The 14,908-nt window shown below is 62.9% G+C and overlaps 1 protein-coding gene across 3 annotated transcripts in view; it reads left to right on the top strand.

The window, feature by feature from the left end:
• LOC112988031 (interleukin-11 receptor subunit alpha) overlaps positions 1-14,536 on the top strand; it is a 29,591-nt gene extending 15,055 nt beyond the window's left edge. For 2 of the 3 annotated variants that reach the window (XM_026108237.2, XM_026108235.2), the window contains exons 2-13: positions 7,910-8,009; positions 8,293-8,353; positions 8,549-8,715; positions 8,903-9,017; positions 10,346-10,378; positions 10,864-11,027; positions 11,162-11,325; positions 11,519-11,660; positions 12,179-12,274; positions 12,740-12,839; positions 13,768-13,850; positions 14,005-14,536. In XM_026108237.2, coding sequence (XP_025964022.1) covers positions 7,910-8,009; positions 8,293-8,353; positions 8,549-8,715; positions 8,903-9,017; positions 10,346-10,378; positions 10,864-11,027; positions 11,162-11,325; positions 11,519-11,660; positions 12,179-12,274; positions 12,740-12,839; positions 13,768-13,850; positions 14,005-14,021 — 1,242 coding nt within the window. In that variant the 3' untranslated portion in view covers positions 14,022-14,536. Of the gene's footprint in view, positions 1-1,201; positions 1,312-7,909; positions 8,010-8,292; positions 8,354-8,548; positions 8,716-8,902; positions 9,018-10,345; positions 10,379-10,863; positions 11,028-11,161; positions 11,326-11,518; positions 11,661-12,178; positions 12,275-12,739; positions 12,840-13,767; positions 13,851-14,004 lie in introns of those variants that run through there. The other variant, XM_064501424.1, reaches the window with a different exon arrangement.
• Positions 14,537-14,908: the final 372 nt, after the last annotated feature.

The following is a 14,908-nucleotide window of genomic DNA, read 5'->3' as shown; positions in this document are numbered from 1 at the left end:
CAGTTCCCAGGCCACGTCCCCACCTCCCCGTGAGCTGGCTGCCCCCGGCCCCGCTCTCCCTGTCACAGCCTTAGCACGGTTTGCCATCCTTTCCAGCTCTCCGCTGCGAAGATGCTTTGAGATGCAGGCAAAAAGTGAAGCCAGCAGCCAGCCGTCCTCCACCCTCTGATTTCGAGAAGGTGGCGTTTGCCTCCGGGTCCCGTCACGGCCCCATTCTGGGTGGTGCACGCTGCAGACGGGCCAGGGTCCTGGCTCCCTGTGGCCTTTGGTGGGAAATGTTTCCCTTTGCCAGGGGAAAACCCTCCACCATCCAGAAGGAAGGCGGATTTGGCAAAACCTAGACCGTGCGCCAGGGAAGGTTGTTTCTGGGGGAGGGTCCTAGTTTGCAAACGCTGCTGGGAAGGACAAGAGGGAGGAAAGCACCCCAGCCGCAGCTGGCTGGTGCCCGTGTGCCTCCGTCGTGCCGTGGGTCTGACCCCTGCTCTGCTTCGTAGCAGGGCCCGAAACGCTGGGTTTGCTCGTTTCCAGCGAGGGGCCGATCCCGCCGGCGCCAGCTGCGGCCTCCCCGCTGCCTCCGGCTGCCTGCGCGCCGCCTCTTTTGTTCAGGAGCAGAAAAACGACCAAAATCTCCAACATCCCGGGGACAGGAAAACGGCTTCCCGCCCTGCTCTAATCACAGGGCCGCGAAGGTCCGCGTAAGGAAAGGCCCGCCGGGTCCCACCCATGCCCGCGGGTCCGGCGCGAGGCTCTGCTGGCTGCGCGCCTGGCTGCAGGCCAGAGGGGACGGCAGCTCAGCCCGGCGCCCACCCGGGGTCTTGCCTCACCGGGCACCCACGGCGGGAGCCCCGCGCCGCCCCATCCCTCTCCCCACGGGTGGGAACGCCGGCCGGGGTACGGCTGCCGCGCCACTGAGATTATTTTTAGGAATTTCTCCAGCGTGCAGCTTCGGGCGAGCGTGGCAAGCCGGCCGGAGGGGGCAGGGAGAGAAGGACTTTTTCTTTCCCCCTCCGCCTAAACTTGCTGCCAGCTGGCAGCGGCTCAAGGCCGCGCTGCTGGCTGCTAACAGAGCAGTTGCTGTTTGGCCCCGGCCGCTGCCTCAGGTTACAGCCGGGAGCAAGAGCTTCTCCTGCCGCGCAGGGGCGGGCGCGGGGGGCGTTTCGGTGGGTGTTTTCCAGCGGCAGCCCGGGTGAGACCGGCGCCACTCCGCAGCGCGGGGGCCCAGCGAGGCGGCGCGCCGCGGCCGCCGCCGCCCGCCACCGCGGCCCCGGGCCCCGCCAGCCGCCGGCAGCAGCGCGGCCGCGGAGCAGAGAGGTGCGGGGGGCGCGGGCGGGCTCTGCTGCCGTGTTGGGGGTTGTTGCAGCCTGAGCGGGGTCTGGGCAGCGGTGGCTTTCACACAGCTCCGCTCTGGGACCAGGCAGCACCGTGCACCGGTTGCACGAGTGTGTGTGTGTGTGTGTGTGTGTGTGTTGGGGTGTGCGTGTGTTGGGGTGTGCGTGATCAGCGGTGGGTGCTGGGCTGCAGGTATGCATGTGTGCAGGTGTGTGTGTGTGATCATTGCTGGGTGCTGGGGCTGTGCTGGGTGCTGGGGTGTGTGTGTGTTATCAGTAGTGGGTGCTGGGGCCGTGCCGGGTTGCAGATATGCATGTGTGCAGGTGTGCATGTGTGCATGCACACGTGTGTATCAGCAGCACTGGGCTCTGGGGGCTGTGCTGGGTGCAGGGGTGTGTGTGTGACCATCACTGGGTGCTGGGGCTGTGCCGGGTGCAGGTGTGTGTGCTGTCAGTTCCAGGTGCTGGGGCTGTGCTGGGTTGCAGGTATTTGTGTGTGTATGTGTGTGTGTATGAGCAGCTCAAGTTGCTGGGGCTGTGCTCTGTGCAGGTAAGGGTGTGTGTAGGAATGCACGTGTGTGATCAGCACTGTGTGCCGGTTCAGGCAGTAGGAGGTTCCTGCTCCCTGGTGGGAACAAGGTCCGGGGGGCTTTATGGGTTAATTTGGAGTCGGATCTGAGTGGGGTCTTGGGGCCCCTCTGGGTTTGGGAGTGACTGGCAGTGGCTCCCTGGCTCTTCCCCTGCTCCCAAAAGTTGTGCTCTGCCCCACACCAGCACCAGGAGGAGAAAAAGGGGCTGGGGGAGAAGGAGGCACCAAAGCAGTAGGGGAAAAAGCACAGGGCATGCTTTTGGAGGAAAAGGCAGCTGAATTACTGAGCAAAGGCTGAAGTTTTCTCAGCCTGGAGGTTCGTGAGCCCCCGCAGCAGCCCCCCATGCTCGGAGGGCTCGTTGCACTGCTCACGTTGCCATTTGTCAGACAGAGTTTCTGGCTTGTCTGTGTTTCCCGGGCCTCTTGGATGGAGGTTTCGCTGGAGCTGAGGGCTGTTGCTGTCCCGGTGCAGACAGCGCAAACCCCAGGGCTGGGACGTCTCCCGTGCTCGTCTCTGAGTGTGGGTCATCCCCAGGCTGCTGAGCCCTGGCTGTACCCGGATGAGCCTCCTCTTTGCACATTGGTGATGGGCTGGAGATTTCATCCTTGCCCCCCGGGCAGACCCCGGGTTTTGCGGGGGCATAAATCCAGCATAGCCCATTTAAATGCCCCTCGGGTTCCCCACAGGGTCAGAGGGGATGGGAAAGGTGAGCAGGGTCACCCCGTGGTGCCGGGAGGCGGTGGCACCATTGGCAGCCAGGACGCATCCCCCGCCAGTGCCCACTGCTGGCTGGTGCGGTGTGCGGGTGTCCCTGAGCAAGCCGTGGTGCAGAGGGGGGCACTGCCACTCTCACCACGGGAGGCACCAGATTGTCTCTTTCTCCCCCCTTCTCCACCCCACCTCGTCCCCAGGCTTGGCAAAAAACGCAGGGATGAATACGGATGAATGCCCTGGGAAACGAGGGCATTGCGGCTCTCTCCCGAGAGGGCATTGCGGCTCTCTCCCGAGTGCGAGCCCGGGGATGGGTGCAGGGGCGGAGCAGAGAGGGAGCTGTGCCGTGCCGCACTGGCAGGGTGAGGATGTGGGTCAGCGATGCAGGATGCCGGCCCTGCCGCACTGGGGCCAGCACATCCACCAGTCTGGAGAGGCAGATGCTGCAGGGTTTCTGGGCACAGCAGCGGCATGGGGATGCGCTGAGGCCGTATTGCCGCAGGTCGCTTTGCAAGCTCCGAAAACCCATGGAGGTGCTGAATGCAACGTGGCCCGTCCCAGTTTCCTAAGCTGCTTCGGCGCTGTGCATCTGCAGGGATGCTGTGAGGAGAGTGGGCTTAGCAGGGGGCTCTTCTCCCACCCTCCAAAACCCCAAAGAAAGAAGAGGGAGGTTGCTGCTGCTTCCAAATGCCACTGCCTTTGGCCGCGGGATCGGTTTCCCATAGCCAGCACTCTGGCAGGAGAGAGCCGGGTTTGGGGAGCAGTGCCTGGGCTGGTCCACAGGCTCAGGAGAGCGTGAGTCCAGCATGATGGCACGTCCCGCGTATTTTGAGATGTCTGGCGTGAGATGTTGGCCGGTGCAGAGTGGCTTTTTGCAAGTGGGTGACTCCGGCAGGGCCCAGCGTGCGATGGGCAGCGCAGCCAAGTGCTCTTTTTTCTTTTTTCCTAATGTCTCCATTTAAGCGATGCTGCCCCAGACCACACTGAGGAGGAGCTGGGTTTCTGTGCTTGGGCGGGAGCATCCCGTTTCCCACCGCCGCTACCCTGCTGTCTTCAGGCCCCCGGCGCGTCGGCGTCTGCGTGCGCGTCTGCCCCCGGCTCTGCGCGCCACGCTCTTGCTTTGAAGCGCGACTTCAAATGGAGCAAAGCAGAAAAAAGCCACTGTCTTACAAAGCGCTGAGCACAACGGAAAGTTGGCCTTCCCCGGGAATCTGCGCCGTGCCTGTGCCAGGCCGCTGCAGGGCACAGCGCAGCCATGTCGGGGGACTGTCACACGCTGTGTGCCGGTGCATGCGGCTGGGACAGCCCTGTGATTTGAGCTGGAGGCGGGGGAATATTTCGGCTCCCATCGTTTGGGTTTGGATCGTGTCGCCATTTCTGCGGGAGTGGGCTCCTGGCAGGATTTCTACCCCAGCTCCCCGCAATCAGCTTCCCAGAAAAAAAACGGTTGGATGGGCTAAAAAGTTGGGAAAAGTAAGCGTGCATGCCGTGCTGCCTGGGCTCAGGGCCCTGCTGGGAAGGGGAAAATCCCGCAGCTCCAGGAGCTGGTGCTGCAAGGAGAGATGCAAAACCCCGGGAGGCCGTGGAGGAGAGCGGCAGCAGGAAGCACCTCCGCCTGCAGCAGCGCGTGCCCAGCCCTGCCGCCGCGCTGCCCGTCTCTCTGCAGAGTGCCCCGCGCCAGATGGGTGTTGCACAAACCACTCCCGGTCGGAGCCGTCTCCTGGCTGCCGGCGCAGCTTGGAGCGAATGCAGGGCGACCCGGGCGGCTTCCGCCTCTCCGGCGAACAGAGTTGGGAAAACAAGACAGGGAGGGTCCTTCTGGTGCGGCCCAGCCCTGTGCCCCGGCACCGGCGCTTCGAAACCTCCGCCAAACTGCCCGGCGTGATTTATCTATCTCTAGCGGATTCATCCTCGCCTGCCCTCGAGCCAGCGCGATCCCACGGCTTTTGGAGCAGCTCCAGCTCCCTGTCTGCTCCTCAGGGGCTGAGAGCAGCTGTCCTCTGCCCTGCGCCGGCTCCGGGGATGCCGGCTCACCGCCGCTGCTCCCCAGAGATGTCCCTGGCGGCCCTGAGATGAGGTGTGTGGAGGTAACGTCGGCTGATGCTCAGCGGGCCCCGGCGCGCGGGATGGAGGACGAGGACCTGGCAATTTGTGGCTCACAAGCACAGTCACCGTGGCCGGGCACGACAAGATCTTCCCATGCTGAGGGAAGTCCGATATTGCGGCAGTTCATCCAGGGACAAAGTGGCAAACCCAGCTGGAGCAGGCGGCAGACGCCTCCTGGGCCGCCGCTAGCGTGAGTGGAGGAAGAAAGCGCCCAATTGTTTCCCCAGCGGCGGCTCAGCTCCAGGGCTGGGGGCCGAGAACTCCCCGGCCCCAGGATGCGTCACCAGGATGGAGGGACGCTTTCTCCAGCCAGCCGGCTCCGTGCACGCGCCTGCCTCTGCACACCCGTCCGGGGCAGCCCATGGGACGGCAGAGCCCGGTAAGGAAGGCAGCCCGGCCGCTGCACACACGTGTGCGTTTGCACACGTGTTTCACCCTCGGTGGCGGAGTTGGGCTGCAAAAAGCGCAAGGAGCCTTGCTGCCCGGCCGGTTTTGAACCGCTGCCTGTCGCAGCGTATCTGGCCTCCTGCCACACCGCACCGCTGGTGGAGAGCAAAGTCCCGGGTCTCTCCCGGTGGGACACAGCTGCGGCTAGGGCAGGCTCCCCCATGGGCTTTCACTTGTGGCCTTCGGGGCAGGCGAGGAAGGGGTTGCCCTGTTGCTCCTCTCTGCGGTGGCATCGTTCGGCCACGGCCAGCTTTCGGCAATGCTTTGAGCAGGTTGTTTTTGGAGCCAGCTCGCATGTCCGTGTGGGCTTGGTGCACACTTTGCTGGCAGGGATGTGGCACTGCCCAAAATATCCTGCCTGGGACAGGGGAGATCTGGATGTGCTGGGATAAGGATGGGGAGCGCTCGGGGGGTCCCTGGGATGGGGATGCTCCAGGGTGCTGGTGGCGGCGAGGATGCGGAGCAGTCCTTGGCTGGTTGGGGAGCGGCAGGGGGCAGCTGGGGGGTCTCTGTGGGGATCAGGGGTTGGGACACAGCTGGGGGCTGCAAGAAGTACTTTATTCCCAGCTCTTCCCACATCCACGCAGGGAAAGACACCTTTGGGTGTCCCCACTGCAGGATAGTTTTTCCAGGCTGGCCTCAAACCGGTTAACTACCCAGAGACCTAGCAAATTCATGCCACCAGTGGCATGCCACCAGGGCCATGCTGCGCTGGGGCTCGGCGCCTCTGCAGCCGCAGCATTGATGGTCACCACTGTCGTGGGCACCAAGAAGCTGCTCCGCAGCAGCGGGGTTAACGGGACGGGTGCTGGAGCCGCGGCCGAGAGGGCGGACGCTGGACCACAGCGGCACGTCCCCGGGCCTGTGGTTTGTGCCACTAGGTCATTTCTCTGTTCCCAGATTAGCCGGCGTTTTTGCTTCGGCCATCCTAGTCCCACGCTGACATGTCCTGCAAGGTGATTAAAGGCAGTGAGAGACTAGGAGAGCGTCCGCTCCCCAGAGCACAACGGCTGCGCTAGCTTTACCAAACAACTGCTGTGCATTCACCCTCCGCAGCATTTGCACAGCCCACGCTGCAGGGGGGAAAAAAATCAAAAAAAAAAAAGGAAAATTGTGAAGAGAAATCATTTTATTTTAAAGTTACTTTGCCCTGTCTACTCTAACACAGTCCCTTTTCCCTCATCTCCCACAGCACCGTGCCCTTAACTCTGACCCACGTGGTGTTTGAGGTTATTTTTGGTTGCTGCCTTTAAGTGTATTTTAAGTCTTTTATTCCATCCCCAAAATATTTTACTTCAAGGCGTAATATTCCCAGTTAATATCAGTTACCATTATAGTTTTGGCAGCACTCTTTCAACTGATGTTTCTTGGGAATGTTTCTCCATGTGGTTTGGTAGGAAAAGCTTATGACAGTCTAATGAAATTATTTATGTTCGGGGCTTGCATTTGAGGCTGCCTGGTATATTTGGGAGGACCGTGAGCAGCTCTTGCAGGCTGAGCTCGCCGGGAAACCTGTGCCTGTCCAGTGCACGTGGCTCATGTGTGGACGTGGGCACAGTCGGGCTCCGAGGCGGCTGGTGTCGCCCCGAGCCTGCCCTCGGCACCGGCCGCCTGCCCGCAGGGAGAACAACCGGCAGCTGCCCTGCGGCACCTTTCCAGGGCCGGGATATTCCCGTCTGAGCGCCGCGGCTGTCAAAGCCGGGGTGACTCAGCGGGACGGGGATTTATGCCTGCAGAGCTGAAACCTGCACATGACCCGGCACTTGGGGCTGGCAGGGAACTTGCTGGGTCTTGTGGCCCCCATCCTGCCGTAGCCACGAGCAGAGCCCAGCGATGTGGGCTTAAATAGACAGGGCTGCCTGTTCCCGAGGGGCAGCAGCGGGGGCTTTCCAGGCAAAAATGATTCAGCTGTTGCTGCAGCTCTCAGGGCCGGGCAATGCTGGCTGGGACACGTGGGTCACTGCCGGCTGGGACGGACAGAGCAAATCTGGCTGGCATGAGCGAAGTGATGCTGGCTGGGGTGGAGGGGGCAATGCTGGCTGGGATATACAGAGCAAATCTGGCTGGGGCGGACAGGGTGATGCTGCCTGGCTTGGGTGAGGTGATGCTGGCTGGAGCAGGCAGAGCAATGCTGCCTGGAAGGGATGTGGCAGTGCGGTCCGGGACAGACAGACAGAGAATCTGGCTGGGCTGCAGTGGGGCAACCGGGGTCCATGGCTGGGGCTGAGCTGGTGATGGTTGGGAGCCCATCCCTGCCTCAGCACCCACTCACTTCTCGCCCAGGACCCACTGGTGATCTCTCAGTGGGTGGTGCAGGCGGGAGCCAAGGGCGTCCGTGCAGAGCCGCAGCGGCTCCTCCCTGGCCACAGCTATTTTGCCCTTGGAGCATGGCATGCGGTGGCCGGTGTCCCACTGTCTTTGGGGGTGGCCAGGCTGGAGCTGCTCCAACATCCCCCTTCACCTGCTGAGGCATGGGGCCAGCCGAGCATCCTTGACCCGCTGGCTGGAGCGGGGGCTGGAGCGTGGCTTGGCGCCGTGCCCCAGCCACGGTGTTTGTTTGCATTTGCCGGTCCCTGGCGTGAACAGATTAGCTGGGAGCCCTGGAGTCCCGCGGGACGGCATCTCCTGGGAGCGCCGTTGCCAGAGCATGGGAGGAACGGCCGTGCCGACAGCGGACACCTGGCACTGGTGATAACGCGCTGTCCTTTCTCTCTCTGCCTCCTCTAGATGCGCAGTCCCACCCGAGGCCTGGGCAGGGTGATGGTGCTACTCGCTGCAGCCCTTGCGTCAGCCTGCCGCGCCGTCCCCGAGGGCTGGGGAGAGGAAGGTGAGCAGCCCTGTGTCGCAGCAGAGGGGGACTCTGGGGTACCCCGTACCCCCGAAAAGGGCAGGGGGGTAGCAGAGCCAGCACGTAGCTTAGAGATGCCCTTCTTTCCCAAAAACGCAGCCCCGTGGCGTTGTGCATCCTCTGGCCATCCTGCCCCTGCAGCCACCCACTGCCCCAGCGGAGACTGGTCCTTCCCGGGTCCCCGTGGCGGTGCCGGGACGGCCAGCCTGACGCAGGGCTGACGCCTGGGTGTGCACGCGTGTGTGTGTGTGTGTCCCTCCAGGTGTGCAGTACGGCCAGCTGGGGACGGACGTGATGCTGTCGTGCGCCAGCGCCCCTGCGGGGTAGGTGTTCTCTGTTCATGCCGGGGGGTTTATCCGATGAGCCGATGGTTTATATGGGGGATGCAAAACCACAGGACCGGAGGCAGCCCAGCCGTGCTGCAGCCCTCTGCGCCGCCCCGTCGCCCTCTTCAGCCAGGCTCGGCACCTTTTTTCCCTTCTTCCCCTAACACCGCCCGCCCGGTCTCTCCTCGACAGCTCAGCCGTGGAGTGGAGGCGGGACGGGGCTGCAGCGCTGCCGGCCGGCTCCGCCGTGCGGCACGGCACCCTGGTGCTGCCACATGCCAGCCTGGCCACCGCGGGGACCTACAGCTGCCACAGCGAGGACGGTGGCCTCCTGCACACCGTGTCCCTGCGGCTGGGGCGTGAGTAGCATCTCCGCGGGCTGGGGAACCACGGTGGCGGCCCCTCCTCGGGGTGGGGTTTCATGCTGGCCACACGGGGGGTTCCCATGAGAGGACTTTCGCAGTGGCCCCGGTGTCCCTCAGTGCCAGCTGTGGCGTGGGGCAGGGGATCCCTGCACTTACTGCCGCCCCCCTCTCCGGACCCCAGACCTGCCGGGGGTCCCCTTTGTGTCCTGCAGAGCCTCCGACTACGAGAACTTCTCCTGCTCCTGGACATCCAGCCTGGAGACCTTCCTCCCCACCAGATACATCACCAGCTACAGGTGAGGACAGGGCATGGGCTGGGGGTGGATGAGGGTGAGCCCTGTGGTCCTGGCCAAACATCACCCACATACCGCTTGCAGACTGACCTGCAGCTTAGGTTTGCATCGGATCCTGCAGAGTTGTGCACCAGCTCTGTGCTGCACCCCAGAGCAGGCTGCATTTCAGGGTTTGCATGAAGCATGTGTTTTTTTTTTAAAGGGAGGCCTGCAAGCAGCACTGAGGGGCCGGCACAGGCCAGCTGCCTCCCTGGGGATGGCTTTGCCAGCACCTGAAGGGGTATAAAAAAGCAGCAGGTCATCTGCAAGCTCTCAAGTGCTTTGGCATGCTTCTGGATGAAAGGAGCTCAGGAAACATCCCTGCTTCTAATTATCACAGCGGGCCAAATTACAGGGTTGCTTTGAAGTCAGCCGAAGCCCGTAAAACGTGCAGAGCAGTCCTTTGAAAAGCAACGCAGGCGCTGGCCTCATCAGGGCCGCACACGCTCCGAAGCCAGGCAGCCCTTCCTGGAGAGCAGGGCTTTCCTCGCCACCACTGCAAGCTCCTCGGGGTGGGCCCACGCCGCAAGCAGCCCCCCCAGGAATGTACCCCCCCACCCACCGGCATCAGGCGCGTGGGCACGGCGAGGAGCAGGGCCGCTTGGTCCGGGGAGATGGAGCCGCTTAGAGCTGTGGTGGAAACCAGCAGGGTTTTTGGACTGGAGCGGCGGGAGAGAACAAAGCCAGCTGCCGGGGAGTGGAAAATAACATGAGTCCTCTGCAGCCCTCCCGGGAGACTTTTGTTAGCATCCCTGTGCATTTCTGCTGTGGCGTGATAGAGCAGCAGGCGAGCCCTGGGACGGCGAGGGGAAACTGAGGCACGCAGCGGGCTGGGGGCTGGCAGCGCCACCGGCATGCGGCCGCACCGAGGCTCAGGAGCTGGCTCCCCATCCCACCGGCTCCCGGGGTGCCCGGCTCCCAAGCCCATCCAGGACAGGGAGCCGACGTCCGGGCGCTGCGTGGGAAAGCAGGGCAGCAGGGCCAGGCGCCCACCCTGGCCTTTCTGGGTAGCTGGGAGAGGCTGGAAGTGGGGAAGCGCCTGTGTTCGCAGCACCTGGCTCGCTGCAGAGCGGCTAACCTGCACTGGGGACCATCCTCGGGTGTCCCCCAGCTCCTGGGGTGCAAGTGTCCCAGCGAAACCCTGGCGCTGAGACTAGCAGGAAGCAGAGCAGCCCCCCAGAGCCAGGCTGGTGCAGCAGCCTGTCCCTTGTCCCGGTCATGGTGGGGTTGGTTTCATACTGTTCCCCGTCCCCCTTTCCTCACCGTCTGCTTTTCCTTCTCTCCCTGGGCAGGAAGAAATCGCTGACGGGAGAAGAGAAGAGGAGGTAGGACTGACCCCACCCCTGGCCCCATGCCCCAGGGCCTGGCCCCCATCCCAAAGGCTCTGCCAGGGTCCTCAGTGGGGTCACCAAGACCAAGGGATGGGAATCACCATGGGGGAACAGGCTTCTCAAGCCAGGGAGGTCTGGGAGGGAGGGTTTCCCCCAGGGAGGGACCCTCCTGGGAGGCACTTGTGGGGCTGGGATGGAGGTCCCTTCAGTCATGCTCAGAGGGAAGTGTTGGGCTTTGGGGGGGGGGGGGGGCATGAGGGGATCTTCTGCTCCTGCCCTGGAGTCACCTCGAGCTCTCCTGAGGGCAGGGTACCTGCCCAGACCCTGCCTGAGCTCTGATGGAGAGGTCTGCCTCCTCCACCATGCTCTTGGTGTGGTGGCTTCCCCATGTGGCACCTCCTGAGTGGCATCAGGGAAACGATGCACGGCTGGGGGGCAGGCACAGCAGAGGAGCCACCACCTTGTCACCCCATCGGCAGGAACAAGAACGGGCACGTGGGGCCGTGCCTGCAGGATCCAGCCCGTGCCGGCACCTGCACCGTTCACAAGTCTGAGTTCTGGAGCTCCTATCGGATGAACATCACCGAGGTGAACCCGCTGGGCTCCAGCTTCCGCCTCCTCGACATCACTATGCAGGCGATCAGTGAGTGCTCCCCATCCCATCCCTCCATCCCATCCCTCCATCCCATCCCAGGACATTGGCACCCTTCTGCACGGGAGAGTGGAGGAGGCGATCCGTCATGGCGTGACGGAGCCTCCATGTCTTCTCCCGCTCAGTTAAGCCAGACCCTCCAGAAGGCCTGGTGGTGGAGCCTGTCCCCCGGGCGCCGCGGCGGCTCCAGGTGAGCTGGAGGTACCCCACATCCTGGCCCAAAGAGCCCCACTTCCAGCTCAAGTTTCGGCTGCAGTACCGGCCCATCATCCACCGTTCCTGGTCCGTGGTAAGTGATGGGGACACGAATGCAGAGCTGGCTCAGGAGCAGGGTTACCGTGTGGCACTGGAAGGACAGTGCAGGGTCTGGACCTGGCTGGGGACACGTGATGGGTACAAGCCAGGCTGGGGAGGTCCCCCAAGTCCTGGGGGTGGCCAGAGGCGTCTCTGTGTGCCCAGCGGCTCCCCTCTGTGCCGTGCAGGTGGAGACAGTGAACCTCTCTGAGGTGATCACAGACGCCTTCACAGGGCTGGAGCACGTGGTCCAAGTCAGCGCGAAGGACTTCCTGGATGCAGGAAACTGGAGCGAGTGGAGCATGGAGGCGCGGGCGACGCCAGTCAGAGGTGTGGGATGGGGACAGGCTGCAGCCCCCAGCACCCCTATGGGTCTGCACCATCCATCTCTACAGCCCCTCAGCACCCTGAGCTGCCCCCCTCCAGCCCCTACCCTCCAACATCCCCCCTCCCTCAAATATCATCCAGGGCTGTGCTCAGGGCAAGCCCCAGCTCCTGAAGCCCCATGGACATGCCCAGCTCTCCGGTGGCACAGAAACAGAGTGGACAGTTTTCACCCTTAAAGCTGACCCAGGAAAGCTGCATGCACCATCCAAATACTCTCCCCGTGGCAAGGGGCACAGCTGCCCCCCTGCTGTGGGGCATAGTCCCTGCAGCCCCATGGCAGGCTGCGGTTATGCTGCTGAGATCTGAGGATTGTTCCCCACAGCCACTGGCATCTTGGCGGCACCCTGGGGCTACCAGGACCCCCAGGGCACAGCAAGACCCCAGGGACACCCTTCTGTGTGGGTCCCTGCGGTACTGCCAGCACCCAGGGTGACTGATGCTGACCCCCTGTGCCTTTCCAGACCCTGCCACCGTGGTGAGTGAAGAAACCACTACAGATGCCAGCCTGGAGATCCTGGCCGAGGAGCCCTCACGGGCTCCTAATCCTGAGCCCATCAGTGAGTAGAGCCAGGAGGTCCTGGGTAGGAGTGGGGACAGCCAGTGGGCTGCTGGCAGCCTGGGCATGTCCGTGGTTGAGAGCAGGGGAGGAAGGGTCCTGTCTCCTGAGACCCCATGTCTGCATGTCTCCTATTTGCTGGGCAAGCTGCAGGGGTGCCAGCATGCCCAGGAGCCTGCAGTAGGGTCCTAGAGCCCCTCGCGGTCTGCAAGGGGCTTGGCTGGGGAGGTTTTTAGATGGAGCTTGCAAGTCCTTGCCTCTCCTTTCCCTGAGGCATCAAGGGCTGTGGGGTGTGGTGGAGGTACTGGGATCCAGCAGCTCCCCAGGGTGGGTGCAAGTCCCAAAGGAGGTCGGAGTCCACCCTGGTGCTAGCGTGCCCGGCCACTCCTGGCTGCAGGGTCTCTGCAGGGTGCGGGGCTGTGGCATCGCTCAGCTGTGATGGTCTGTGTCTGCCTGCCTGTCCTAGATCGCAGCGACCCCCTGGAGAAGATGGCCATCCTGGTCTCCCTGGGTATCTTTGCCTTCTTCATCCTAGCTGCCATTCTGGTCATCACCATCCTCGTCTGGTAGGTTGTGTTTCAGGGGGCTGTGTAGCGCCAGCATGCTGTGGCTGGGCATGAAGTGGTGCCAACCCTGGCTCTGCCACTATAGCTCTGTGCTATCCATCAGCTCTGCTGCCTTCTCCATCCCACTCTAGCCGCTGATCACCCCAGCAAAGGTCCCCCATCCCTCCACAGGCTTGCGCTCTGGGTCCCACTCTGAAGTGACTTGAGGCCAGCCCAATACGGTGGTTTATGCTTCCCTCATCTCCTTGGTGGGGCTGGTCCTCCCCACACCTCTGCCTGACATACTTTGCCAGCACTGCCCACACTTTCAGGTGCACTGGGCTCGCCACTGATCAGGACACATTGGTGAGCACCCCACCGCTGTGGAGGGGCACAGGTTCCTGGCTGGGAGGATCAGGATCAGTTCTGCTGCTGGAGTGGGAGTGGGGCAGGGTTGGAGCTGCCCCAAGTAGAGATCAGGGCGAGGAAGCGATGTGAGAAGGCTTGGCTGTATATGACACCCTGCCTGGGGTCTTCCTAAAGAGCCCACAGCCAAGGGACCTTATTCTCTATCCTCCGGAGATGCTGCCACTAGTAATGTGCCCCCCCAAACCCACATGCTGCACCGTCAGCACTGAGACCCCTTAATCTGCCTTTTTCTGCCTGAATCCTGCCCTTGGGCACTGTCCCACGGGGTCCTGTCCTACTCTGACAAGTCTCCTGTCATCCCACCACTGCTGTGGCCCTCCCTGCCACTGTTGTGGCTCTGTGGTCCGTCCCTGTCCCAACCCCTGTCTAGTGGCAGGACCCTTGTGCTGCCTGGAGCTCACCTGCTGGGCACAGCTGGATGGGGTGCGCAGCAGGACCACCAGGAACCTGGGCAGGCGCTGCTCTCCCTGTGCCCATGGAGGGCAGCTTGGGCTCTTCAACGACCCTGCTCTGTCCCCAGGCTCCGGGTGAGGAAACACGGCAAGGATGAGACCAAACCCCACAACTTCTTGGTTGCTGCCACCCACTTGAAGGCTCTACCGAGTGAGTGCTGAGGGGCACCGTGCTGGGGGCTGCGGTCGTGTGTGCAGAGCAGGGTTCTGTGCTGTGCACCCCAGGTCTGGGCAGGCCTGCCCCCCTGAGAAGGGGGGAAAGGGGCTGTGCCCACTGTAACCCCCCGCCTTCTCTGTCTCCACAGAGGCCCAGATCCTGTAGTGAGCCCTGCTGTTGCCCCATCTGAGCACCTACTCACCCACGTATGGGACTTGACACCACTGTTGGCCCCAGAAGGGCTCCCTGTCCCATGGAGCAGGGCCTGGCTTTGGACATTGCCTGACCCCCAGCACCATTGGAGCACAGGATGGACCTGAAGGAGAGAGGCTGTGCTTTGAGGAGCTTAGGGCTGCCTGTGCCCACAGGAGCCAGCTGGAGACATCTCGGACTCAGTGCGACGGGCCGGTCCCCACTGCCAAGTGCTGCTATACAACATGGGGATGGGGCATCGAGCCAGCCCCCCTTTGCTGCTCAGTGCCATGTGGAAGGGGACCGTGGGCACAGGGTGCTGGTCTGTGAGCATCAGTGACTGTGTGGTGCTGAGCCCTGCCTGCCTCCCTGGCCTGTTGCCCTCCACCAGCCATCAGCAGGCAGAAGGGCCCTTTGTGCCTCTGCCCCTCGCCCCCCTGCCAAAGCAGGATGGAGCAGTGATCCCAATAAAGGGGGTAGTGTTGGCACTGCCTGGGCCAGACCTCTCTGCACATCATACAGGACCAGGGGAGAGGTACATGGTGTCAGGCAGGAAGAGAGATGCCAGCTTGGGGATACTTGGTCCTTGCAAGGAGGTGCATGCGTGGCTGGTCCCCAAACAGGGCACCTTCACTCCAACCTCTCCCCAGAGAGCTGGTGGGCTGAGAGAAACCCTTGCCTGGTCCAGTCCTTGCTGAATGCTGGAAGAGGATGGTCCTCGTGCACAAGCCTTGGTCCATGTCCCAGCAAGCTAAGGAGTCCTTAGGGGAAGGACACCCCAAAAAGACAGGGCTCTGCTGCTCCCTAGCCTCCCTGCCTTTCAGGAGTGCCATCTGGACATGTCCCAGGGCAGCTGCAGC

Source organism: Dromaius novaehollandiae, chromosome Z (assembly GCF_036370855.1).
Source record: "Dromaius novaehollandiae isolate bDroNov1 chromosome Z, bDroNov1.hap1, whole genome shotgun sequence".
Lineage (NCBI taxonomy): Eukaryota > Metazoa > Chordata > Aves > Casuariiformes > Dromaiidae > Dromaius > Dromaius novaehollandiae.
The sequence above is the reverse complement of the archived record's forward strand: the minus strand, read 5'-3'. Positions and strand labels throughout refer to the sequence as shown.